Source organism: Mesocricetus auratus, unplaced genomic scaffold (genome assembly GCF_017639785.1).
Source record: "Mesocricetus auratus isolate SY011 unplaced genomic scaffold, BCM_Maur_2.0 Super-Scaffold_4256, whole genome shotgun sequence".
Taxonomy (NCBI): domain Eukaryota; kingdom Metazoa; phylum Chordata; class Mammalia; order Rodentia; family Cricetidae; genus Mesocricetus; species Mesocricetus auratus.
In genome coordinates this window covers 72,559,969-72,585,748 of record NW_024429182.1, presented here as the reverse complement: position 1 = coordinate 72,585,748, position 25,780 = coordinate 72,559,969, and the positions used below count along the sequence as shown (strand labels likewise).

The window sequence follows — 25,780 nt, the reverse complement described above, 5'->3', positions numbered from 1 at the left end:
AATTAGCCACAGAGGCCATGGTGGCACATACCTTTAATCCCAGCAGCCACACTAGAAGCCAGGCAGTGGTGGCACACACCTTTCATCCCAGCACTCGGGAGACAGAGGCTGACTGATCTCTGTTAATCCAATGCCATCCTGAGCTACACGAAATTGATCCAGACTAAAAAGAAACAGAGTTCACACAAAGGTGATCCCAGCACTAGAGAGGAATATAAATCAGGAGGAGACAGAAGCTCAGGGCAATCTGAGGTTTAGTGGAGACAGTGCAGTCTGAGGAGCAGTGCAGTCTGAAGATGCAGTCTGAGGACAGGGTCACCCTGTCAGTTTAGTTTGAGCATCGGTAGCGGTGAGAACTCTAGTGGCTGGCTGCTTTGCTTTTCTGATCTTCAGTTTTAACCCCAATATCTGTCCCTGGATTTTTATTATTAATACCAACTAGAATTTGTGCTACATGGGCCTTTTAGTTTGCAATGTATTTTATTTTGAGATGCTGATGTTAATATGAGATCTTTGTGTGTGAACAAGGAAAGTTAGACTTGAATAGTGATATGATTTGTGTGTCAGATTGGTGAGGGTTCAGTTGTACTAGATGGTTTGTTTTGTTGTTTTTTTGTTTGCTTTTTTGTCAACTTGAAACAAGCTAGAGTAATCTGAGAAGAGGGAACCACAATTGAGAAAATGCCTCCATAAGATTGGCCTTTAGTGATTATTTGTGATAGGCTGTATAAGGAAGCAGGCTGACAAGCTTGCAAGCATCATTCATTCATGGCCTCTGATTCAGAGTTGAGTTCCTGCCCTGACTGCCCTTCTGTAAACTGAAATAAGCCTCGCCTCCCCAGATTGCTTTTTTTTTTTTTTTTTTTGGTTTTACGAGACAGGGTTTCTCTGTTTTGGAGGCTGTCGGTCCAGCCCAGCCTCGAACTCACAGAGATCCGCCTGCCTCTGCCTCCCGAGTGCTGGGATTAAAGGCGTGCGCCACCAACGCCCGGCAAAGTAATGGAAGTCCTTACCAAGATAGTTCCACACCACCTCTAATGGTTGGTTTCCTGCTGGGCTTTGTAATTGTGAAACATTAGTCCTTCAGGTTTGCCCAAATTCTCAAGATGATTTTAGGTCCTGTGAATTTTTTGTGTGAATTTTAGGATGTTTGTTAATTGGTGAGAAGCCAGTTGGATTTTGACTGGGATCACACTGAGTCCTGTAGATCAGCTGGGGAGTGTTGCTGTCTGAACACTATTCTGTCTTCTCATCCATGAAAATGAAATCTAGCCAAGCTCTGGTGGCTCACGCCTTTAATCCCAGCACTTAGGAGGCAGAGGCAGATGGATCTCTGTGAGTTCGAAGCCATCTGGTCTACAGAGCAGGTTCTAGGACAGGCTCTAAAACTACAGAGAAATCCTGTTTTGAAAAATACCAAGAGACGGGGGGGGGGGAGGTGGGGAGGAAGGAAATGAAATTTAACAGGACCCCTCCTCTCCATTTATTTATGAGTGTATGTAACAGATATGTAAGTGGTGAATGCATACCATGTGTATAATCTTTGGGTGCTTATGTTCCCACCTTGAGACAGGGTCTCTCTGGCAATATAAACCAGGTTGTACTGGCCTGTTCTGTGCTGTGCATGCTCCTTGAGGTTCTCCTGTCCAGTCTCTCCCTTTCTGTAGGTATGCGAGGACAACAGGCACTCACACTACTGCCTCCAGCTTTTACATGGGTTCTGGGAATCTAAGCTTAGGACAGTATGCCTGTGCACCAAACAGTTTTACCCACTGTCTCACCAGTCCTTACTTAGTTCTCCTGAACTCAGTGTAGGGGATCAACCTTGGCCAGGAATGATGGCATATACCTGTAAGTAATCTCAGCCCTCAGGAGGCAGAACAGGCAGATTCAAGAACATTGTAGACCACAGCATGAGTTCTAGTTGAACCTGGCTATGTAACACAACTGTCTCAAAAAAAAAAAAAGAAAAGAAAAAAAGAAAAAGAAAAGAGGGGTTAGAGCAGTGGCTCAACAGAACAGCAGAAGAGCTCTAACTGTTCTTCCAGAGGACCCAGGTTCAATTCCAGCACCTACACGACGGCTAACAACCCTTTATAACTCCAGTTCAAGGGACCTGGTGCTCTCTTTCTGGCATCTGCCTGAATCAGGCACACACACGGTACATAGATACAGATATAAGAAAATTACCCATATATATAAAATAAGATGACAAAATTTTTAATTAAAAAAACAAACAGGGAGCCCAGGACTTTGAGCATGCTAGACAAGCACTGTACCACTGATCTAAATCTAGCCCTGAATAGCCATATTTGTTTTACAATTACAGAGTGGCATTCAAGTAATAGACTAACTATGTCATGTAAATTGTATCGTAACTGAAGATTCAAGAATAACTGTCACTGGGCGTTGGTGGCGCACGCCTTTAATCCCAGCACTCGGGAGGAAGAGGCAGGTGGATCTCTGTGAGTTCGAGGCCGGGCGGGACCAACAGCCTCCAAAACAATACAGAGAAATCTTATCTCGTAAAAACCAAAAAAAAAAAAAAAAAAAAAAAAAAAATCAGAATAGACTCCAGATGGACCCTGAGTCAAATGTGGATCACCACACTACAATACCTCCAGTATTTGTTGTTCCCTCTTTTGAAATAAGTTTTTATGTAGGTTAGTCTGGTCTGGAACATGGAATTTTTCCCTGTGCCTCCTGAGAAGATAGAATTTCAGGTATCTACCACCATGGCTGGCACCAGAATAACCCTTCTAAGAGGAGGGTATTATACAAAATTCCAGCAACCCTTCCCCCCAAAAAACTTCTCATCCAGTAAACTTTTATTTTAGATGTGTCTATCTTCAACTAGTCATAACTTTCTTTTTACCTTTTTTGGTCATCTTCTATTTTTCTAATTACTTTTTGTTATTCAAAATATTTTATTTTATATTTACCTTACCTTGAAAATATTTTTTTAGTAATTTCTTTTTCCTCTTTAGTAAGGAAATAATGGCCCTTTGACATGGAAATCATCTTCATATAAAGTCTTATTTAAGGTAGAGTGTGGTGGTGCTTGCTGTGTCATTCCAGTCTCTGCCTCTGTAGTTACCTTTCCTTTGTCTCGTTTGGTTGGTTGGTTGGTTTTGTTTTTTGAGACAGGGTTTCTCTGTATTGCTTTGGAGACTGTCCTGGAACTTGCTCTGTAGACTAGGTTTGCCTCAAACTCAAAGAGGTCCCCCTGCCCCTGCCGTCTGAGTGCTGGAACTAAAGGCATGCACGACCACTGCTGGACATGTTTGTCTCTTACAAGGATACTGTCATTCCAGGTTAAGGTTGCATCTTACTTTTGATTTGCATCTGCAAAGGCCATGTTTCCAAATACATCATTCAGACATACCAAGGGTTAGGGCTTCACATGTCAGAAATACAGCTCAACAATGACAACTTTCCCTCCATTCTTCCCTCTCACCAGATGTCCTTCATAGGCCCATCCCATGGCCCTCGTGTCTGCTGATTCCCGAATTGCAGAGCTTCTCACAGAGCTCCATCAGCTGATCAAGCAAACCCAGGTAGGAGCGAAGTGCGTGGGTATGGCGGTAAGGGGTGGGGAGGTGGGGTTATTTATGTTCAGAGAGACCTTCATGAGCCGAGGTATTGTAAAGATAGGAGGGAGTCTTGTGTCTGACTGCCATTCCTGTGGGGTTTTCTGTCAAGTACGAGATTTCAGGGTTCTTTTTGTTTAACAGCTGTCCAAAGGCTGATCAAATACAACACAAGGTTCCTATTGAAAGTATACAATTCAGTGATTTTTAGGAATTTAGTTGTATGACTGTCACCACGATCAGTTTTAGACCCGTACGCATTAGCCATCACTCTTCTTCCATCCCCAAACTCCAAGTAAACACAGATATTCTTACTAGGCAAGACAGTCACAAGATTTCTAGTTAACTTCCAGGATCTAGTCAAAGGATAAAGCACTTTAAAATGTGTGGGGTTTAGACAACCCAGTCTGCTGAGTTTAACCTGTTAACCCTCTGCTGCCCAGATTACTACCCTAGCCATTGGCTGTCTACTTCTGGGCTGTAGCTCAGTTGAAAACAAAGCCCCATGATACTACATACTAAAGTCTACCACCTTCCCTTGAGACAGACACAGGCATTATTTAGAATAATTCTTATTGTGTATTGACAGTGCTTCAGGACGTAGCTTAGGCTGCTCTGTTACAGATTCAGGTGTGGTCATGCGTATCACTGTATTACAAGTACCATGGAGGCCACACACAGACTACCATAAGTGTGCCTGTGGGCTATAGCAATGAGAGTGGAAGGCCTCTGTCTGCTCAAAATAGCTCTGCTCCGTTGGGTCAGTGTTTAAGGCCTTTCTTTCCCCATGATAGATGGTTTTAGCATTTTTGCTGGTCCTGCCTGACTCTAGAGGCCCTCCCTATTTCTAGATTGGCTTCCACTGGCCTTTTTCCTATAAGAGAACTCATTTGATCTTCTTATTCTAATTAACAAATACTTTTCCTCTGAATGCAGCTCCTCATTCATCTTGAATTTTGTCTTATCCCACAAGACGCAGACCATCACCTGCTTCTTCCTAAAGCCCTTTCTGTCTGTGGGTCAGTGTTTACTCTGCCACTCATGTTGCAGATGTATACTGATAGCATAGGTATAGTAAAGTTTCATACCAGAAAAGGTACAGTGCCACATTCTAGGACTGAAAGGTGATAGTCACATGTGTATTTATTTGTCCTGCATATAGTACCAAGGAATTGGATCTGCTGGGTGATACTCTACTTTTTTTTCCAGACTAATTTTTATTTTATGATTATGAGTGAGTCCTTGCATGTATGTCTGTTCACTACATGCATAGCGGGTGCCCCTAGAAACCAGAAGAGGTTATCAGATTGCTTGGAGCTCTAGTTATAGACAGTCGTGAGCTGCCGTATGGGTGCTAGGACTAGAACCTGGGTCCTCTGGGATAGCAGCCAGTGCACTTAACCACTGAGCCATCTCTTCAGCCCCCAGTGCTCTAACCCTCATTTCCTGCTGTATATTAAAATAGCTTTCCTTTCATTCACAAATAAAGCATAGTATGTGTTTGTGCCTGTAGCATACCAGGACATGTTGAGCCTGCCATTGCTCTGTTTTGTCCATTGTTACCATTCCAAGCATTTGCTCGTTGAAGTGTGTGTGTGTGTTTTGCTTTTTTGAAACAGGGTCTCTATGTAGCTCTGGTTGGCCTGGAACTTGCTAAGTAAACCAGGCTGGCCCAGAACTCAGAGTGACCTATCTGCCTCCCAAGTGCTGGGATTAAAGGTGCGTGCCACCATGTCCAGCTTATTGATGTTTATAGTCAGTCACACACTGGTTGTTCTGCTGAACTACATGGTCTAGTGAACCAGTAGGGAGAAATTCCTCTCCAGAACATATGAGTTGGTATAGCTTGAAAAATAAGAATCATAAACTATTGGTGCATATTTGCTAAATGAAAGATCCCAGTAGGTTACATTTTATATGCTTCATTCCAACTGTGTGACAAATTCCAAGAAAGACAAACTAGAGAAAATAAAAGTAAAAGAATGTTATTGGCAGAGCCTTGGGATAGTTGGGGTGGGATGCAAGGGTAAGAGGAGCGTGGAAGATGCCTAGGGAGGTGGGACTCTTGTGTATGATAGTGTAATGATAGATATATAGCCAAAGCATCTGTCAAAACCCACAGGACAGTATAACGCAGAGGGAGTCTTTGTGTAAACAGTGGGCTTTTGTTAAGGTAAAGGATCTACCTCATGGTCTCTTGACCTCATCCTTCCAGGAGGAACGTTCGAGGAGTGAGCACAACTTGGTGAACATCCAGAAAACTCACGAGCGAATGCAGACTGAGAACAAGAGTGAGTATCCGAGGGCAGGAGAGAAAGGAGGTGGGAAGGGCTAAGACCAGGAACATGGCCTTACTGTGTCTTCATAGAGTATTTTTGCATGTATCTGCATATCCCAAAGTTGCTCTTTAGGGTCATTGTTCCTTTGTCTGAATGACCTAAAGTGACAGGGACTGATGACAGACAGCCTTTCTCCAAAGAACCTCAGAGTCTCTCAGCTCAAACTGGAAAGGCAGCCTTGAATACAGTAAAACTCTCCCTTACCTTAGAGCTCATGGGCATGGGCTTTTCTGGAGCAGACTTCCCCCATGGCATCTGCATATGCCCCAAGGCAGTTCACTCCCTGTGCCTGGTGATTTCTAACTCAGAATAGCTTTAGACAGTACTTGCTTCTCCTTGGTCATTGTGTGGACAGGTGGCAGGTTAGAAAGTGCTTTTAAAGAATGGTGGTGGCAGCTAGGCGTTGGAGGTTCACTCCTTTAATCCCAGCATTCAGGAGGCAGAAGCAGGTGGATCTCTGTGAGTTCGAGACCAGCCTAATCTACATATCAAGTGCTGAGATTAAAGAAAATGCTACCACATCTGGGATGCCTGGCTTTTTTTTTTTTTTTTTTTTACTTAGGTTCTGATAATAGAGCTTGGTTCCTGGTACTTTCAAGGCAAGTAGTTTGCATACTGAACCATCTTACTAACGTCCCAGGAGCATGTTTGAACTCGTAAAGCTCAGGCCTTGGCCTCTGAGGTCCTGGAATCAAGGTTACATGCTGCCACCTCCGCTGCTCACGCCTTCTCATGCTTGTATTTACAGTTTCTCCTTATTACCGGACAAAGCTGCGTGGCCTCTACACAACCGCCAAGGCTGATGCAGAGGCTGAGTGCAAGTGAGTACCACCCACAGGGCTGTTGCTGCTCCGTTCCCTGAGGTAGTGCTGGACCACATATCCCTGAGGCCACAGCCCCAGCTTGCCTCTCTGTGAAGAGGGTCCTCCTGCTCTGCCTCTCCCATTATTTAACCTTCCCAAGCTCTTCCTTCTTTACCCATTCTTCTCCTTTAGCTTGCTGCTTTATAGATGACAGTAAAGCAGTATCAATGTCCCTGCATACCATTTCCTAGTCATATGACCTGGCAGACCCGTTGCTTTGTCATTAAAATCAGGGTAATAACTCCCTACCGGATTGTGAACATACAGTGGGATTATGTGGAAAGCATGCCAGATTCTATAAACTGTTCTGACCCTCCCCTGCCATGGGAATATGCTGACTATTGCAGCCTGTAATGGTAACAGACATCACTGTCTGACACTGCTGTGTGTAATGGTAACAGGGACCACTACATAGCACTGCTGAACTCTGTTACCATTCCAAGTACTTTCTGAATTTTTTTTATTTTTTGAAACAGAGTCCCACAATGTTGCTCTTGTTGGCCTGGAACTCACTATGTAGACCAGGCTGGCCTCCAACTAACAGAGATTGACCTGCCTTTGCCTCCCTAGTACTGGGATTAAAGACGTGTTCCACCACCATACCTGGCCCAAATACTTTGTGTTTATTTACTTCGCTTGACCCTCAAAACATTCCTTTGATGTAGTTTTAGTATTGTCCCCATTTACTGTTAAGGAAACTGACTCATAGAGCGATAATAAAATCTGCCAAAACTCACAAAACTAGTAAATGGGGAAACCTGGTTCCTAAGGCAGAAGTCTATAGTTAGTACACTGCTGGAAGCTGAACAGGGCCTTTCTACAGCTCTACTTTTTTGTTTGTTTGTTTTTTGTTTTTTTTTGTTTTTCAAGACAGGGTTTCTCTGTATTGTTTTAGAGGCTGTCCTGGAACTCGCTCTGTAGACCAGGCTGGCCTCGAACTCACAGAGATCCACCTGCCTCTGCCTCCCGAGTGCTGGGATTAAAGGCGTGCGCCACCACTGCCCGGCCAGCTCTACTTATTTTAAATGAATACATGTCACAGGGTTCTGACAGAAGTTACATTTAATGTGTCATTATGTGTAGTCAATTTTCCTCACTTTTTAATGCAAGTTATAGGCAGAAAATTAATCTTAAACCTTCCTAATAAATCTTAGTCTGCTGTTTTTAATAATGGCTGCAGGCCGAGGGTCCCTAAGGACGCAGCTGTGGGGTAAGGACAAGAGTAGCCTACTCTACTCTTGTGAGTGCTCACTCTAGAGGCCTCTGGAGTCAATGAAGCCTTCAAGTTGCCATAAAAAAGAATCGGAAGAGGATCAAAGCCAGTGGAGGTGGAAATGAGTGGAACATGGAGAAGTATGGAGAGCAAAACCCAGTTCGAGAGCAGCAGTGTTTGAGACCGATGTAGAGAACTCTGGCAGGAGGAGGTTCAAGATGGCAGAGTTTCTAGCTGGATGTGAGCTGAGCCACAGAACGGAAGAGTAGGCTCTACTCCTGGAGAAGAAACAGAATGAATTAGGAATGCCTTGCCCTTCCCACTCACCTGAGCTGGAGTCGCTTGCATAAGTCAGTGCTGCACGTGTTTGTTTATCTGGGCTTTGTGTTTTTCCTTTCATAGTGCAGAGGACCCAGCGCCTTATGTGTAGTAGGCAAGCTCTGTACCACTGAGTTACACCCCCAGACCTTCATTTGAGAGTAAAAAGTAAACTGCCCTTTCTGTCCTAACTGCTAGCAGAGTGAAGACTCAAACAAGTTTGGGATGGAATGACTCTGGCACGACTTACCCAGCATTCAACACTTAGAAGCCTGTTTGGTAAACATGGGCCTGCATTGAAATCCTTTTGCTAATTCAGATTTTTGTCACACTATAAACACAGCCAGACCTTCCCAACCCAGCAGCTGAGAGAGAGAAAGCAAACAAGAGAGATGAAGCTACTCCATGTAGGTCAGACAAAGCCAACGCACTGGGTGTTACTGAATTCATGTGGGTGATAAGTAGTAATAAACATCATAGTGTTTGTTATATTTCATGTAAATTAGGATATCAGTTCAAATATAAAACTGTGACCCAGAGAGCTTATTCATATTTCATCATGAAAGAGGCCCTGTTTTAGTGCAGATCTCCATTGAGGTCCAGTCTTCTTTGATCTGATCAGTTTTCACTCTCTCTTAGCCATTTTGAAGGTTTATATTATAGGTTAGTTATTCTGTAGCGTGTTCCTCCCGTGAGTGTATTTACTGCTTCCTGACTTCTAGATTCAGGTTTGACATTTCAGGCATTGGTAACACAGTAGCAGCCTTCTATTAGAAGGCCCAGATACTATGTCTCATTACTTGATTTGGGATCTCCCAGGTTTCTGTTTTTTGCTGTATAATCAGCAAGTGACTTATGGGGAGATGCTTTGTGACTGTTTGGATGTTCCATTTCATGTCACCAATTAGTTTGCATATCACTTTGTTTTGTTTTGTTTTGTTTCCCTGAAGCATTAGGCTGGGTTCTTGGTGATTTTTGTTGTTGCTATTTCTTTGGATGTCATGTAGACTGCAACTTTGAATGTAGGACGCAACTACTACATCCTCCAAACAGGCCCAACAGCAGTATCTGCCTTTTCACAGTATCTTTGGCCTCCTGGCTATCATTCTTTGTCTGCTTTCTGGGTGCCTCACTGTCTTGAGTCTTTGCACTCCCAAGCTAAAGCTTTGCAAAGGGTTTGCTGTGGAAACTGAATAAAATGACCCACAGTGGCATTGTTCCTACTGATTAAGGTTGAAGTCTTTTCTGGGAGACTTAGAGAACCTGTGCAGTGATATCCACTGCTGGCCTGCCTGCCATCCTGAAACCCCTCTGTAAATTGACTTTTAGAGGTTCAGGCTACAGGACTCCACAGGAGTGGGAATTGTTTCAGTCTTACAGGGGCTACTATGAGCTTGCCTGGTCTCTCTAGGCCCCTGGGATTCTGCTTCTCCCTCAGCTACCTAGAACGGCCCCGGAGCTTCGTTGTACTGAGGAAGCAGAGAGCTCAGGCCAGAACACATGAGACCTGCCCCTCACCAGCCCACTTCCTTTAGCAAGATCCACAACTCTGCAAAAAGCTCCACCAACTGAGGAGCACCTGCTCAAGCACATGCATCTATTAGAGACACAGCAGGCATACTCAATCTGAACTTGCATTCCTGTCATCTCAGGATGGAGTCAGAGCTTTGGCAGGGTTTCTACGGAATAGGGCAGTGACCTCAGTGCACCTGCTTTCTCAAGGGGTTGTCCTGCCGCTTCCTGCCACCTTGCCATATGTGCTTTCACAGTTACAAACAGGGCTGAGGATGTCACTTAGAGGTAGAGCACTTGCCTAGCTTTCAGGTGGCCCTTGGTTCTTCCATGAGCACTGAAAAAAATTCAGTCATTGGTTAATTAATATTCTGAGACCTGTCATTGATGAATCCCACTGCGAACATCATAGCATTGATACAAACTTAGATGCACTGACCCTCACTGTCGCCTCTTAGACAATAAAGACATTCTGTGAACATAAAATGTATAATGTAGCTACCAGTGTCACATGTATTTTGTCAAAAGTATAACGTAGTAAGTTTTGTTTGTTTTGGTTTGGGTTTTTTGTTTTGTTTGTTCTGTTTTTTTGAGATAGGGTTTCTCTGTGTAGCCTTGGCTGTCCTGTAGACCAGGCTGGCCTCAAACTCAGAGATAAACCTGCCTGTGCCCTCCAAGTACGGTGATTAAAAGCATGCACCACCACTACCCAGCTAAATTTTATTGGTTTGTTTGTTTATTTATGATTTATGTATTTTATGTATAGGAGTGCTTCATCTGCATATAAATCTGCATGCCAGAAGAGGGCATCAGATCCCATTATAGGTGGTTATGAGTCACCATGTGGGTCCTGGGAACTGAACTCAGGACCTTTAGAAGAGCAGTCAGTGCTCTTAACTGCTGAGCCATCTCTCCAGCCTTAGTAAATTTCTAAATCAGTGGCATGACCACTGCCATATTATTGTGACATATATAGACCTGTTAACTGAGATATCAGGCATAGTGCCTATTTCTATTTAGGGGCTATAGTTTATTTTATTTTTTCTTTGTTTTTATTAATATTTTGTGTATATATGTGCCATATATATTTTCATAAAGTTTATATTTGTGTAGGTCCTCAGCATGTGTGTGCATGCACATGGGTGAGAGTGCGTGCATAGGCCTGTGGTTGATATGGATGCCTTCCTTGATTATTGTTCACCTTAGTTTTTGAGACAGGGTTTCTCACTGAACCTGGAACTAATTGATTTGGCTAGGCTGTTTGGCCGTGAACTCCAAGGATCCAGCTGTTTCCATAGTAACCCAGTGTTGGGATGGCAGGCACACTCTACCATGTCTGGTTCTCAGATGGGTGATGGGAATCTAACTCAGATGCTCAGGCTTTCACAACAGGTACTTAACTCACTGGGCCATCTCTATAGCCTCTCCTGTTTGGTTTGAAGCAAGATCTCACTCTAGCCCAGGTAAACCCGGATCTCATTGTGTAGCTAAGATGGCATCAGACTCACTACAGGCCTACTGCAGCCTCCTACATGGTAGGATGGCAGGTGTCAGCCACTACATGCAACGGGATCTGTAGTTTTCAGCATAGACTTGGTCTGGGGAGCCCAGACTGCCGACGAACACATGCTGAGTGCCTCACCCAGCACTCTTTTCTCCCTTCCCTGCCTAGCATCCTCCGAAAAGCGCTGGATAAGATAGCTGAGATCAAGTCTCTGTTGGAAGAGAGGCGGATAGGTGAGTGAGAGAAACTGCAGGGCATTCCTTGACCAGGCAAGATGGGGGCTTGGGGGAAAGCAGTCATGGCCTCGGCAGGGGAACATGGGACATAAGTTGGTGGAGTCACCCGACAGAGCTGTCTGAAACAGACTCACAGGCAGAGAGTTTGCTTAGTACCTGCCCAGACCGAGGAATTTTTGTCCCACCACTCACACTGTAGCCAGGGCTGGTCATCTCTCTCCTTCCTACCGCTGCTCCCTCTGTGGCATGCTTTGGTGGCTACATGTAAGCTGGCTTAGCCCCCTACCTTGTAGGGCTCCTCAGGTGCCATTGCCTTGGCTTCCTGACTTCTGTCTTGTCCCAGATGCAACTCTTTACCCCATATCATGATCATGCTACCGTTTTTGTTTTCAGTTGAAGAGTGTGATGAGCTATGGCTGGTGAGACCAAGGATCCACACTAGATAATTTGTGCAACTTTTGCTAAAATTACATACACTGGTAGAAAGGAGATACACAGAAGTATCTCATTCCAGGAATTTCCTTGACCCAGCACATTTATATGTTCAGCACTCTGATCAGGAAACATAATGTAACCTGCATCCTGGAAAACCTCCTTTTTAGTTCCTCTCCATGATGGTGGCTACTGTCCTGCCATCTCACCCATTAGAGTTAGGCCTGTTAGTTCCTGACCTTAAGAAGGAGCATGGCTGGTTTTGGGATCCTGGTGTAAATGCTCCAGCTCAGAGCAGTTGCTGGGGTATGACTGGGTCAGGCACCATCCACTTGGCCTCAGGGGTTCACTTGCTTCCCACAGCGGCCAAGATCGCAGGTCTCTACAATGACTCGGAGCCCCCACGGAAGACCATGCGCAGAGGGGTGCTGATGACACTGCTGCAGCAGTCAGCCATGACCCTGCCCCTCTGGATCGGGAAGCCTGGTGACAAGTGAGGGCAGGAACTAGCCAGAGAGGGCTGGTGTCAGGGGGCCAGACTAACAGGCTTTCTCTCACAGGCCCCCACCCCTCTGTGGAGCCATCCCAGCCTCAGGGGACTATGTGGCCAAACCTGGAGACAAGGTGGCTGCTAGAGTGAAGGCTGTGGATGGGGATGAGCAGTGGATCCTAGCTGAAGTAGTCAGTTACAGCCATGCTACCAACAAGTGAGTATGGGCCTGGCTTTGCATTCTCACTGCTCCAGCCTCTGCAGCACGAGAGGAAAACTTCCCCCAAAGGGCGCTGGGTAGCGCTCCCTCAAACTTCTCCATCCCCTTTTCATCCGCTCTCATCCTTGCTCCTGGGTGCAAACTGCACTCTTTGTCCCAGCACTGTTTCCTTCTTGTTTGCCCACAGGTATGAGGTAGACGACATTGATGAAGAAGGCAAAGAGTGAGTGTCCCGGTGGGGAGCAGTGCAGTCACCACGCTTCTGGGAGAAGCCTCCTGGTCATGGCCTATATTGTTCCCCCAGGAGACACACCCTGAGTCGGCGGCGCATCATCCCACTGCCCCAGTGGAAAGCTAACCCTGAGACAGACCCCGAGGCCTTGTTTCAGAAGGAGCAGCTGGTGCTGGCCCTGTATCCCCAGACCACCTGCTTCTACCGTGCCCTGATCCACACCCCCCCACAGCGGGTAAGGAACCACCATGAAAGGCCTTTGATGACATCAGAACCTTAAGGGTTGGTCCCCATCATTCTTCAGAATGCCTGCTTGCTGCCCTCCTCTTGTCCTTCATCTCCTAAACATAGGCTTTCTGGTAGCACCAGACCCCTTGACTCCAGAGTAGAGAGGAAAGCAGGAGAGGCAGGGAGGTGCATCTGGGGCTCTGGGCAAAGAGGGGCTGCCCTGGCCTGGAAGCATCTTGACCAGCCCTTCCTGTGTGTGCCCACAGCCTCAGGATGACTACTCAGTCCTGTTTGAAGACACCTCCTATGCAGATGGCTACTCCCCTCCTCTCAATGTGGCCCAGAGGTACGTGGTGGCTTGTAAGGAGCCCAAGAAAAAGTGAAGCTGGCTGGCAGGCTTGAGTCTGCCACTGCCGACCTCATGGGAGAAGGCAACAAAGGAGTCCCTGTAATCAAATAAATACTCTTCCCTCTCACCATGTCTCCTGGGCCTCACTGCTTCAGACCTTCTTGCCCTTCTCCATCAGGCACATGGGATTGATGGCCGCAGCAGGGAGAAGGCCCAGTCAGCTCCCAGTGACATTTATTCTTTCAGGTAAAATACAGTTTATGTCTTCTGTTCTTGCATGCTTGAGTTCCTTTTCAGATTACGGACGATTGCTTTCCTGACACATGTCCATAAAACCCTCTTCATTCAGATACTACCCAAGTCCTGTTCATTCTCGGAGCTGAGATTTCCTGTAGGTACACAACAGGGATGCATCACATTTTATTCTTGAGGTCATAATGGGTTATTTCAGCCTACCTTCATTCCCAGTGTAGCCATCTCCACTTACAGACTGCAACGGAACTTGAGGTCACAGCCTGCCATCTTCTCAGCATAGTGGTCATCAAAACACTCATTCTGAGCCACAGTGAAGGTGTTTTTCCAGTCCCCAGTGATTCCTGAAGAGGGAGACAGAGAGACTGTAGCATCGCAGCTACAGGACCCATGTGACTTCAGGTTTTGTTGGCTGCATCTGACCTCCCTTCCCCAAATCCATCCAAGCTACTACCTACCTTTCCTCATGAAGGGAGAAACATCATGGTCCATGATTTCAGAGGGGAGGGTAGTGTAGTTAGCCATAGGGTTCTCCTTCATCTTCTTGAAGGATGTATGCTGAACAATGATATCCACAATCTCCTCAGGCAGAGAGCGTCCCAAAAACTCTAGGATCTTCTTGATCTCCCTTTTGGGGTTCTGGAGCATAGAGATGATCTCTGGATGCTCATTGGGATAAGGTTGGGGGATCACCCACAGGGAGCGGGCCACTTCACCAAGGAATTTTCAGACCTGATGCCTTGACTCTGAGCCTCTTACCCTGATGCAAAATAGGTAGTTTCCTACCCTGCCATCTTGGCATGATCCCAATGGGTTTGTTCTGGGAGAGGACAGGGACAGACTTTGGTCCCTGGTACCCTGACTTGGCACCTCTGCAGCATGGAGAAGCCAGAGCAACAAGCCACCAGATCAGTATTGGCACATGACTGGCGCTGCTCCAAGATAAGAGCCGTGCAATGCTGAACTGTGCTAAAGTCCTGAGCCAGGAGGTGATGGGAGGTGCTGGTCTGGGGTGGGGCTGGGGTGGGGATGGGCTCAGGGCCAGGCGAGTGAGGTCCCTGCCTGTGTGACACAGGAGGAGTGGTAGCAGGCGGCCTCACCTCCTTCATGTCTTCATAGAAGAGATAGAGAACAGGGTGAGTGTGTGTCAGTTCCCACCACTCCTTCACGTGCTGGAACCACGACCCATAGGACACTGGGGAAGAGGACGGCACCGGCACAGGCCTTGTTAGCGCCAGCTGTGCCCCTCAGCTCCAGCCCCTCCTTTACAGACCCAGATTCACCTTTCCCTTCCATGAAGTTCTTCAGGAAGCTGTCCCAGGTGCCAGGCTCAGGGTGCACCTTGGCCATGTTGTAGAAGTTATAATAGGAGACGGCCACATCCTTTGCGTTTCTGGCGACGTAGATCACCTGCAGGGGCAGACAATTCCTAGTTCTGGTTCCTCCTGTTTTCCTTTCACCACAGGACCCAGTGAGGTGCTATGCCTTCTAGCACTTGAGAACTCTCAGCACTTCCTTTTGGGATGGCAGAAGAGAAAATAGGACTAGAAGTTGATTTGTTGAGATTCCATGGTAGGGTGCCACCGACCGGAGATTACACCTTTGATGGCTAAGTCCTGGTTATTCCATAAACTATATTTCATCTGACTCCTTTATTGTCAACACATCTACACAGCAGGTCAGAGTTCCACCAACCCCTTTATCTATGTCCTGTGAGCACCTTGACTCTGCATCTCTAGTTTACACTGAAGAATTCCATTTGCCTTGTTATGTGAGCCCTGCCAGAGTGACAGCCAGAGATCCTCCATACAAGATGAAACAGGGCTTGAGTAGCCCCATAATTCCCAGCAGAATAAATCAAAGCTAGGATGACTCCAGGAACCCTTGCAACTGCTCACTTTACCCCTCCCCTTTCTTTTTTCCTGCTTTTGAAACAGGATCAGATACAGCTCAGACTAGTCTTGAACTTGCAATGTAGTGAAGGCTAACCCTAAACTCCTGATCCTTCTGCCTCTACTTCCCAAATGCTGGAAGGTACCACCACAACCAGCTTTTGTTTTGTTTGTTTTTACCTTGATCTTCTGATCCAGCAGACTCCGAGGGAGCAAGGACAGGGGCAGATGTGTCTTAATGAGCCGTGGGGCTGGTGTCTCTTTCAGAGATTCAAGACCTACAGTTGAGTAGAGAATTTTATTAAGCTGGGGCCTGGTTCTACCTCTCTCCACTTGTGTCTAACATACCGGTGCTCATACCTGAGGGAATTCCTGGGCATTGAAACTCAAGGAAGGGCACCCGGGCATAGATGGGGGCACGGCAACAATTTTCTAGCTTGCCACCCTGGTAGATCATGTCCAGGATCTCACTAATCCAGGTAGTACCTATAAAGAAGGGAGCAATAACTGAGCAGGACCCAGCGTCTGGACCTGCTTGCTAAACTGAGGTCTATATGAAGTTAGGGGGACCCCCATTGCTTACCAGACTTTGGGTATGTGCTGATAAGCAAGTCATCAGGACAGGGTGTGAAATTCTGCAGTGGTCCAAGAGCCTCTGCAAAATATTTGATGAGTGGGATGCCCTTCACATGCACCAGGGGTGGACGGGAAACATCCTCAATCAGCTCCATGTCGCTGCATTGAGAACAGAGGAAAACTCATTTTTTTCCCCTAACAAGTTCACAATACTGTGCTGAATTCTTGCTTTAAAATCTGGATCCTGGCCAGGCGATGGTGGCGCATGTCTTTAATTCCCGCACTCAGGAGGCAAAAGCAGGCGGATCTCTGTGAGTTTGAGGCCAGCCTGGTCTACAGAGCAAGTTCCAGAACAGGCTCCAAAGCACCCTGTTCCCCCCCCCCAAAAAAAATAAAAACAAACAAATTGGGATCCTGAGGCTCTGGCATCTCACCGAAGTGGCAGGTAAACCTGGGATCAAAGGCAACTCTTACTCCAGCAAAAGTTACTACTGTGGCTACATAGCAGCTCGCCTGCAGATCTTTCCATGTCCTTGATGCCCAAGCATAGTCCAGATATTTAAGTGCTCTGAGGTAGAACCAATGCAGTGTTTGGCATGTACTCAGGTAACTCCGGCACTAGCTATGTGTCTCTTATACTTGCTGGTGCAGCTGGATGGCTAGCCTATGGCACACGGGCGCCCGCCCCTACCCACTTTTCCTCCTTGGGCTTCCTATTACCTTCAGAAATACCTCAAACCATCTAAACCTGTTAATCCTGTTTTGCTCTGAGACAAGCATAACCAGTTTAGCTACTAAGCTTGTTGCAAGGGAGAGATTTTCTATTAAAAAGGATTCTAACACCAGCCAGCGGAGAGAGGGGACTCAGACAAACCACAGCTGCTCTTCTGAGGTAGGGTTTGTATGGGGAAAGAACAGAGAGGCTAGAGTCAGGGGTCAGATAGACTGACCAAGACGGAGGAGCTAGCTGACCTTGAATATTGGGGCCTGTAGCTGGGCAGGACAGCGGTGGCCACCCTACTCTGCCACTCACCTGATAACGAGTTCTCAGCAGCTCCTCCCCAGTGCACAGTGGTAGGGATCTCTGTGTGGGTGTTGCAATGTAGGGAGTGCAGAATTGGTCTTTGAGCTGAATGAAGATTTTGTAGGTCCCAAGTGGGAGGGAGTGGAAACAGTGCTAGGACTGGCTGTTCTTTAAAAAAAAAAAAAAAGGAGTGGGTGGAGATGGGGCGGAACTCTGTTACCCGACTATGGACTGTAGAAAACAAGGGGGGGAAACCAGAAGGACGGGAAGAAGGTAGTTTCATTTTTGCATTGTTTGTGGTTCCTTTCTCCTTCCTTACCTAAACTTCGGGGTAGATCAACAGTTGACTAACAAAGGGAAGACAGTGGCCAGATGGGGACAGAGCTACTCACATTCTTGCTGGCTCCAAGCCAACCTTGAGGACACCTTGGGTTTAGATCAGAGCACCCACAGCAATCTTGGAAGTTGTGACTGACCTCAGGGAAAATCCAGAATGGTGAGAGGGACCAAGGTCAGTGAACTGGAGGGAGAGCAGAGTAGGGAAGGCTGTTTAAGGGGAAGACCTGGGGTCTAAAGGCCCTGGAAGGTGCCCCTGCCTCATGGCTGCTGGGCTACCTCATCCAGTACCACACATGACTGGTAAACAGTTTCTAGAGGGCTTTCACCCAACTCTGGACTTGCAAGCAGCCCTGCAAAGACAGGAGAAGCCTGCAGCTGGGAGAGTCATAAGACCTCAGGAAGAAGAATCCTACCCTCTTGACCTTTTGCCTTCTGTTGGAGTGAAGCTGCGCTTCTGCAGACCCTTGCAGAGTTGTCCTCTCAGGAGAGCTGTGGAAAGGCAGGCTACAGGACCTTCCGAGAATGACTTAGGAATTTCCATTTATCTAGGGCAAAGTTTGTTTGAGACTGTCTGAAAACTGGTGGCATGTCTGCTCCGAAGTATGATTGGAGGAAAGATTTTTATTGTAGACAGAGGGAGAGCACAGCCAGAGGCACCTGGGAGAGTCCATAGAGAAAGAAATAGACTGAGCTTGGCCTTGAGGCTTGGGGGTGAGGTAGCAAGGGATGAAGATGGAAGAGGACAGAGAGGAAGACAGCATGGGACAGCAGAAATAGCAGGGTTGTGAGGACAATGAGAAGCTGAGGAGAAGCTTCTGAGCTTGGGAAGTTTAGGGTAGGGGTTGGGGTGAGAAGGGCTGGGATGCTCGCATGGACTCTGAAATGTGTAATAGGTACTTGTGACACTGCGGGAGCCTAGAGGCCAGCATGCTCTTTGTTATGCTAATAGGCACCGCCAGTAGCCATTTGTCCCTTCTGCCAGTGATAAGGAAATGGCTCCTTTGGTAGAGGGGAACTGCTTTACAGGTTCCTGAGGAATTCTGGCTTTGGACCTGACAGAGACACTGTCGCCTATGCTGACCAGGAATTCACAATGTAATCCAGTTCTCCAGCTCCCAAGTGCTAGGATTGCAGGTATTAACCACCACACTGGTCTCATCAGGAAAGCTCTATGCTTGGGACGAAGATGGGTCACCACAGGGGCTCTGGCAACCCAACTTTCCCAGGAGAGAGACTGCCACACTATGTGTTCCTAGCTCTGGCTCCTCCAGTCTATAGACAAGCTGTAGAGCATTTCTCAGCTTTGAAGAAGACTGTAAACTCATTTCTTCATATATTCTTTTTTTTCTTGTGGGTGGGCATTTGGATCCACTGTCAGGCCTTAGAGGCATGGGATCCACTAACAGGAGCCTGGAGGAGCGAGGCTGACCCTAACAAAACTTGGCACCTAAAGGGAGAATTCCCTCTCAGAACCTGGCATCTATGTAGAGAGGATCCACTCAGAACTTGGTGCTGGTGGAGACAGTTACTAACAGACATGGTGTCTGTGGAAGGACAGTGTCTGGTTGCAACTCCGTAGTTTTGACTGACCTTTCAGCCTTCCTGGACCCTGTTTCAGTTTGAAGCAGCTATAGAAAGGATGTTTGCAAAAGCATGTGCCTGACACAGCCACTTTTCAATGTCCCTGTAAGAATGCAAGGCAGAGAGTAGAGTCATGTATCAGGACAGTTAAAAATTCAGGGAACATAACGCAGAGGGTCCCATAGAGGCAGTTGTTGGAAGCCAACCTTTGTCTCCCGTACCTGCCTAGCTGGGAAGCTGGGAGGTGGGAGACCATTGTTAAAAAAGTCTACCTCTGTACACAGTGACTGCCAGGATGTCTGCTCTTAAGGCAGAAAGTGGTTGTTAAAGATTAACAGTGACTGCCAGCTCTTTGTTTGAGCTTACAATATTATATGTCCATATTCCTGGACCCTTCGTTTCAAATCTTTGATTCATTTTGATCATCTTAAAGTCTCTGACTTGGCCAGACCCATAAATTGAGAGACTGGAGGAGGGACATGGAGAAGACTTATATTACTTTGTCTAGGCAAAGGGGTGCAATCAATTCTCCGGTGTCCTGCTGCTTGTCCACAGCCTGGGCCAGGTCCTGGCAGCAGGTGTTGCATTGGGGCATCTTGCCCAGCACTTAGCATTTCCATAATCCAGGTACAGATGTCATGGTGCCCTGCAGTCTTCTTTGGAGACCCTGGATCCCTGGTAGGTCCTGGTAGTCTCTGTCTGATATAAGCTTTTTGATTATATTCTTTAGAATACCATATTCTTTAGATTTCTGAAATATATGAGGACTACCTAGATAGATCTAAGTAGACAAACTTGATGACTATTAGCTTGTGTTCCTTGACAGTCTGTGATAAGTTAGCAGCTAGACTAGGACTTTACATTTCATTTAGCAAGTTTAACTTTAAAAATAATTATTTTGAATTGAAGCTCTCTTAGTATCAAAATAAAAAAATTAATCATAAATAATAGCTTTAATAAAGAAACCAAAATAGTCATTCCATGAGTAAAAACAGAACATGTTTGTACCAAGTTGTTAAGACTCTCCTGGGAAGGCATAGAAGAGTGAGAAGGGAGAGATCCCTGGGTGAAAATGGGAGCTTGTGAGCTGGGGAGGCTGAGGGAGCCCCAGTGTTGCCCTTGACAAGCTGTGGGGCCTCTGCCCAAATGCCCAGCTCTGGGGAGAAAAGGGGGCCCTCTTGGGGGACCGGGTATTTTATTATAGACTGTATCTTATTTATTATAGGTTTTATTTATCAAATCTATGTTGTCATTTATTTAAATTCTTTAGGAATAAGTATTTAGGTGTAAGTCTCTAAGTCAGCTTCTGTTAATCTGAGTAGGCCTGTGTAACCTTAAATTTTTATCATTACATAGAATATATTTTAAGCCAAAACTGAATTACATATACAGCGTGTTATAATACATTTAACCATGTATTTTTATCATCATATAAAAGTTCATATTAGTTTAAAACATTTGAGACTTGTTGCTTTCTTAGTCTAGGAGGAGACATAATACACAGAGAGCTCACTCATCAAGACTAAGGAATGTTACATAACATGTATATATATATATTTTAAAGCATTAGTTAGATCTAAATTATAATCATATTATACATCATTAAATCCAGTTCATGTTTATATATATACATATAGCGAGTTAAATTTAAGTCATCTTTGTGTATATATATCTTAAACAGGAGTTGAACCATATATGTATGTATACATATATATACATATATATATATACATACCCATCTACTTTCATGTATGAAGTTTAATTATAAGCCCTTTGTTATAAGTTTAAGGCCAAATTTTGTTATAAATTATATAGATTTTAACCTATATCTCATGAACAATCTATAAGCCCTGAGATAAGAGATTATAGTTTAATCTCAAGATACTGTTATTATGCGAGGCAGTGGTGGCACACACCTTTCATCCCAGCACTCGGGAGGCAGAGGCAGGCAGATCTCTGTGAGTTCGAGGCCAGCCTGGTCTACAAAGCTCCACAGAGAAACCCTGTCTCTAAAAATAAAAATAAAAAGATTATTATTATTATTATTATGTCAGACATAATAACTGAACATCCAGAGGTAAATTGTAAGTTTGGGCGGTAAGGGCTACAGCCAGGATGCATTGAACATGGTTGACTCATACATTTATGAATAAGGATTCAGTGGCCGTATGTATGTATATAAACCAGATGAACTTTTCTTACTTTCTCCAGGTGAATTTTTAGGCAGGGGGAAGGGTGACAGGATCTGCCCCCGCCACTGGTCAGCCCTGGTGGTTTTCATTGTGCATCTTTGGAGCACGTGTCATTTTGTGAGATCTAAAACATAATAGTCCCCGAGAAACAGCTGGCAGTGGCCGCCTTCGGTGACTGGCCTTGCCGTCACCTCTGCCCTGTGGCCAGGGGCTGTGGTATCTGAGGGGAGGGGAGGGGGAAAGGCGGTCTTCTCCCTGGCTGCCAACACTGCTTGCACAAACAGGAGCCCCCCACTCCCGACTGTCTTGGGGAGCCTGGACTCCTGAGGCAGAGAGGAGCAGGGAAGGCTGGCAAAAACTTCTGTTGTATTCCTGAAATCCTGGATATTAGAGACCATGATCCAAAAGGGCCTGAGGCTCAGTGGAACCTTAACCCAGAGTAGACATTAATTAACTGACAATCACCACAAAGAGACTGATAACACGACAATTAAACAGAATTGACAGACATGCAGGAGGAAGAACGCTGGGAGCAGGGACCAGGAACCCTAAACCAATCCCCAAGGGCCACAGATGAGCAACCCAAGGGCCAGAGGAGGGGTGGAAGTGTCCAGGTTCCCTTTGCTCAGAGATCTTTGGTGTGTCTGCCTACTCTTACTGAGCCTTCCTTCGTCTGGACACCAGAAACCAGAGAAAGGTTACCAGTTGGCCAAAACCAATAAAAAAAGTTTGCTAGAGACTGGGGTGTGTCCTCCCAACCAGGATTATATGAGGTCCCAGGTTTTGGCACCAAAAACGTTGGGTCCTGGGTTGCAGAAGCAAGCTTTATTCCAGGAAAGAAAAAAATCTCCGAAGGGCACAAAAGCTTATCAGCTGCAGTCATGACCACAGCCAGAGTTCGGGCTTCTGAGACTGGCAATGCGGGCTGGTTTGGGGCCTCCTCTTACCATAAAATCCATCACCAACTGTGGTCAAAGAGCTCCACAACCTTGAGGTCAGGCTTAGGATCACATTACATTGTAAGTTTCACAACTTTTGTTTATAGGATATTAGGATGTTAACTGAGGATGTTTGTGAAAGCCTCTGGCTGACAGCCATTTTTCACTGTCCCTGAAAGAATGCAAGGCAGAGAGTAGAGTCACATAGGAGGACAGTTAAAAATTCAGGGAATACAAGGCAGAGGGTCCCATAGAGGCAGCAGTTAGAAGCCAACCTTGGTCTGCCGTACCTGGCTAGCTGGGAAGCTGGGAGGCAGGAGACCATTGTTAAAAGTCTACCTCTGTACACAGTGACTGCCAGGATGTCTGCTCTTAAGGCAGAAAGTGGTTGTTAAAGGTTAACAGTGGCTGCCAGCTTTTTGTTTGGGTTTACAATTTTATATTTCCATATTCCTGGACCCTTCATTTCATTCACTCAATTCTTGTTTCTACCCTTGCCCTATTTTTTTTTTTTTGAGACAGTCTCACTATTTTGTAGTCCTAGCTGTCCTAGAACTAGATATGTAATGCAGGTTGGTCTCAAACTCAGAGATCTCCCTACCTCTGCCTCCTGGGTGCTAGGATTAAAGGCGTGTGCCACCACCTCCCAGCTAAAGTGCATTTCTGTGTCTGCTTTGACTTGCTATTGTTGTTGGTTGGTTGTTCAGCTGTTACGTTTTTTTCTGAGGAACACTTGTGGATTGAGTCCTCAGATGGAGATCACATCCGTCCCAACAGACTCACAGATCAGAACCAACAAACAAGAAAAACAAGGTGGCATGATCCCTCTAAAGGAACATAACAGCTCCACTGCCAGATCCAAGATACTGAATTCGGGTAAAGTGCCAGAGGAAGAATTCAGAAGTGGAGTAGAGCAAAGGCTGAGTGGTTAAGAGCACTTGCTTTTCTTCCAGAAGATCTGAATTCAACTCCCAGCACCCACATCACAGCCCCGGGGGTTGACGATGCTGCTCCCTTGTGGGCACCTGCACTCACATGCAGACATACCTATCTACTCATAATTGTTTTTATCTTAACAATGGGCACATAGTGTGTTTAAAAAAGTTAAGTTTACTTGTAAAAATAATAACTTCAAAGACAACAGGAGACAAAGGAAGAAAATAATTCAGGACTTGAACAAATTTAGCAATGTGGATGCAAAACTCACAGCAAGGCATGTTTTGGATGAAGAACATAAATGTTAGAAATGAAAGTACTGCCAATTAACAGACCATTGGTAAAGACTTACCAGGATTGGAAGACAAGGCCAAAGAATACTATAGTTAGCAATAAAGAACAAAAAAAAATGTATATGCATAACCACAGCTTACAAGAACTTTGGGATAATGTCAAGAAACCAAACCTGACGGTATCCTGTTGCATACTTTTAATTCCTCAGAGGCAGAGGCAGAAGAATTTCTTGAGTGATTCTATTCCAAATATTACGAAAAATTGAATACTAGTTAAAATAAATGTACCCTACTGTTCTAAGATGAGGTTTGAATCATTGTATCCAACTGGTGGATAGAATAAAGGAACACCATGTCCAGCAAAATTATCTTTTATAATGGAGGCATAGACATTTTAAGAGAAGTACAAATTAAAGCAGTTAATGAACATTAAGTCAGCACTGCAGAAGGTACTTAGAAGGAACCCTAAACACAGAGGAGGAAGATAGTGTCGATCACAAGAGCACAGAAAAAAATAGCATGCATGAGAGGAGCTGTGCTAGTTATCTTTCTGCTACTAGGATAAACACCATGGCCAAAAGCAACTTGGGGACGAAAGAATTTATTTGCCTTACACTTTCAGGTCTATCACTAAGGGAATTCCTGGAAGGAATTCAAGCAATAGCAGAGGCAGAAACCATGGAAGAGTGCTGCTGACTGGCTTGTTCACTCTGGCTCAAGCTTAGCTAGCTTGTTGTTGTTTTGTTTGTTTGCTTGTTTGTTTTTTGAGACAGGGTTTCTCTGTGTATCCTTGGCTGTCCTGGAACTCACTCCTCTGTAGACCATGCTGGCCTCAAACTCATAGAGGTTCACCTACCTCTCCCTCCCCAGTGCTGGGGCTAAAGGTGTATACCACCTAGCCCTACTTAGCTTTCTTATGTGCGTATGGGTATTTGGCCCGTGTATGTCTGGTGCCTGCAGAGGCCAGAAAAAGGTGTTGGAATTACAGATGGTTGTGAGCCACCATGTGGGTTTGGGGACTCAAGCAACAGCCTCTCTAAAATAGCAGTCAATGCTCTGGAACTAGAGTCAGGCAAGGGGAGCATGCATATAATCCCAGCACACTCAGGAGGAAGAGGCAAGTACGGTGACATAGTGAGACTCTTGCCTTTTTTTTTTCCAACAAGGTTTCTGTAGCTCTGGAACTACTATGTAGACCAGGCTGCCCCAAACTCACAGAGATCTGCCTGTTTCTACCTTGCAAGTGCTGTGTCTTTAAATAAAAGAAAAAAATTAAATTTGGTTTCTAATAAACACCTCATTGGCAATGACATACACAGACTGAATGTAAAAGGATGAGGTCAAGAAGTCAGTATGTGCCGGGCGTTGGTGGCACACGCCTTTAATCCCAGCACTCGGGAGGCAGAGGCAGGCGGATCTCTCTGAGTTTGAAGCCAGCCTGGTCTACAGAGCGAGTGCCAGGACAGCCTCCAAAACTACACAGAGAAACCCTGTCTCCAAAAACCAAAAAAAAAAAAAAAGTCAGTATGTATTAATAAAGAAAATAGAATGATTGTAAATATATATGCACCAAATTTATTGGGCCTTTCAGTTTCATAAGTGCTCATGGGTATAAAAGGACAGATGGGTCCAGGTACAATAATAATAAATGAGTTCAATACCCAGTCTTACCAGTAGCTATGGCATCCAGACTAAAAATAAACAAGAAAAATTCAGGGTTACATTTAAAGGTCATCTATACTGTACAAAATTCCAGCCCAAAGCTATAGATTACATGTTCTCAGCAGCCCATGGTATCTTCTCTAAACTAAGTCACCTCTTAGTCTGAAAGCTAGCCTTAACAAATAACAGAATAATTAGTACAAACTTTTGTGTCTCTCAAAATGAATCTTACTGTATTGTGTGTGTCTACATGAAGGCCAGTGCGGGAGCACATGCAACAGTACAACAGTGACCTGGCAGAGGTCACTCCCTTCCACTGTGTGGGTCATGGCATTGAGATCAGGTTGTCTGGCTTGGGGACAAGTGCCTTCCTTCACCCACCAAGCCATCTCAGTGACCTGCGTTTTTGGTTTTGGTTTGGTTGGTTGGTGAGGTTTTTGTTTTTTGTATTTTCTAAGATCAGAGTGGAAATCAAACAAGATAAAAGACAAGAGATTACAGAAACTGTACAGGCCAGGTGAGATGGTGCACACCTTTTATCCTAGTATTTGGGAGACACTTATAGGAGG

The 25,780-nt window shown here is 45.5% G+C and overlaps 2 protein-coding genes and 1 long non-coding RNA gene across 5 annotated transcripts in view; 2 read left to right on the top strand and 1 right to left on the bottom strand.

Annotated features, from left to right (window-relative positions):
* Sgf29 (SAGA complex associated factor 29) overlaps positions 1–13,653 on the top strand; it is a 37,882-nt gene extending 24,229 nt beyond the window's left edge. For both annotated transcript variants that reach the window (XM_005064417.4, XM_040754395.1), the window contains exons 2-10: positions 3,461–3,557; positions 5,806–5,881; positions 6,678–6,750; positions 11,508–11,572; positions 12,371–12,500; positions 12,568–12,714; positions 12,905–12,940; positions 13,022–13,184; positions 13,444–13,653. In XM_005064417.4, coding sequence (XP_005064474.1) covers positions 3,483–3,557; positions 5,806–5,881; positions 6,678–6,750; positions 11,508–11,572; positions 12,371–12,500; positions 12,568–12,714; positions 12,905–12,940; positions 13,022–13,184; positions 13,444–13,560 — 882 coding nt within the window. In that variant the 5' untranslated portion in view covers positions 3,461–3,482 and the 3' untranslated portion in view covers positions 13,561–13,653. The remainder of the gene's footprint in view (positions 1–3,460; positions 3,558–5,805; positions 5,882–6,677; positions 6,751–11,507; positions 11,573–12,370; positions 12,501–12,567; positions 12,715–12,904; positions 12,941–13,021; positions 13,185–13,443) is intronic.
* Positions 13,654–13,743: 90 nt separating this feature from the next.
* LOC101842832 (sulfotransferase 1A1) lies at positions 13,744–17,427 on the bottom strand. 2 transcript variants are annotated; one of them, XM_040754377.1, is made up of 9 exons: positions 17,280–17,427; positions 16,254–16,405; positions 16,031–16,156; positions 15,851–15,948; positions 15,062–15,188; positions 14,879–14,973; positions 14,237–14,417; positions 14,014–14,122; positions 13,744–13,915 (listed from the first exon to the last, which is right to left on the bottom strand). In XM_040754377.1, the coding sequence occupies exons 2-9, from the start codon at positions 16,399–16,401 to the stop codon at positions 13,894–13,896; spliced, it is 906 nt and encodes a 301-aa protein (XP_040610311.1). In that variant the 5' UTR covers positions 16,402–16,405; positions 17,280–17,427; the 3' UTR covers positions 13,744–13,893. The 2 variants fall into 2 exon arrangements, with proteins under 2 accessions (XP_040610311.1, XP_040610317.1); XM_040754383.1 differs by lacking the exon at positions 17,280–17,427 and adding an exon at positions 16,681–16,824.
* Positions 17,428–17,434: 7 nt separating this feature from the next.
* LOC121143170 lies at positions 17,435–23,850 on the top strand. The gene is made up of 2 exons (XR_005880318.1): positions 17,435–19,868; positions 23,048–23,850. It is a non-coding gene; the product is annotated as an uncharacterized LOC121143170 (long non-coding RNA).
* The last annotated feature ends 1,930 nt before the right edge of the window (positions 23,851–25,780 follow it).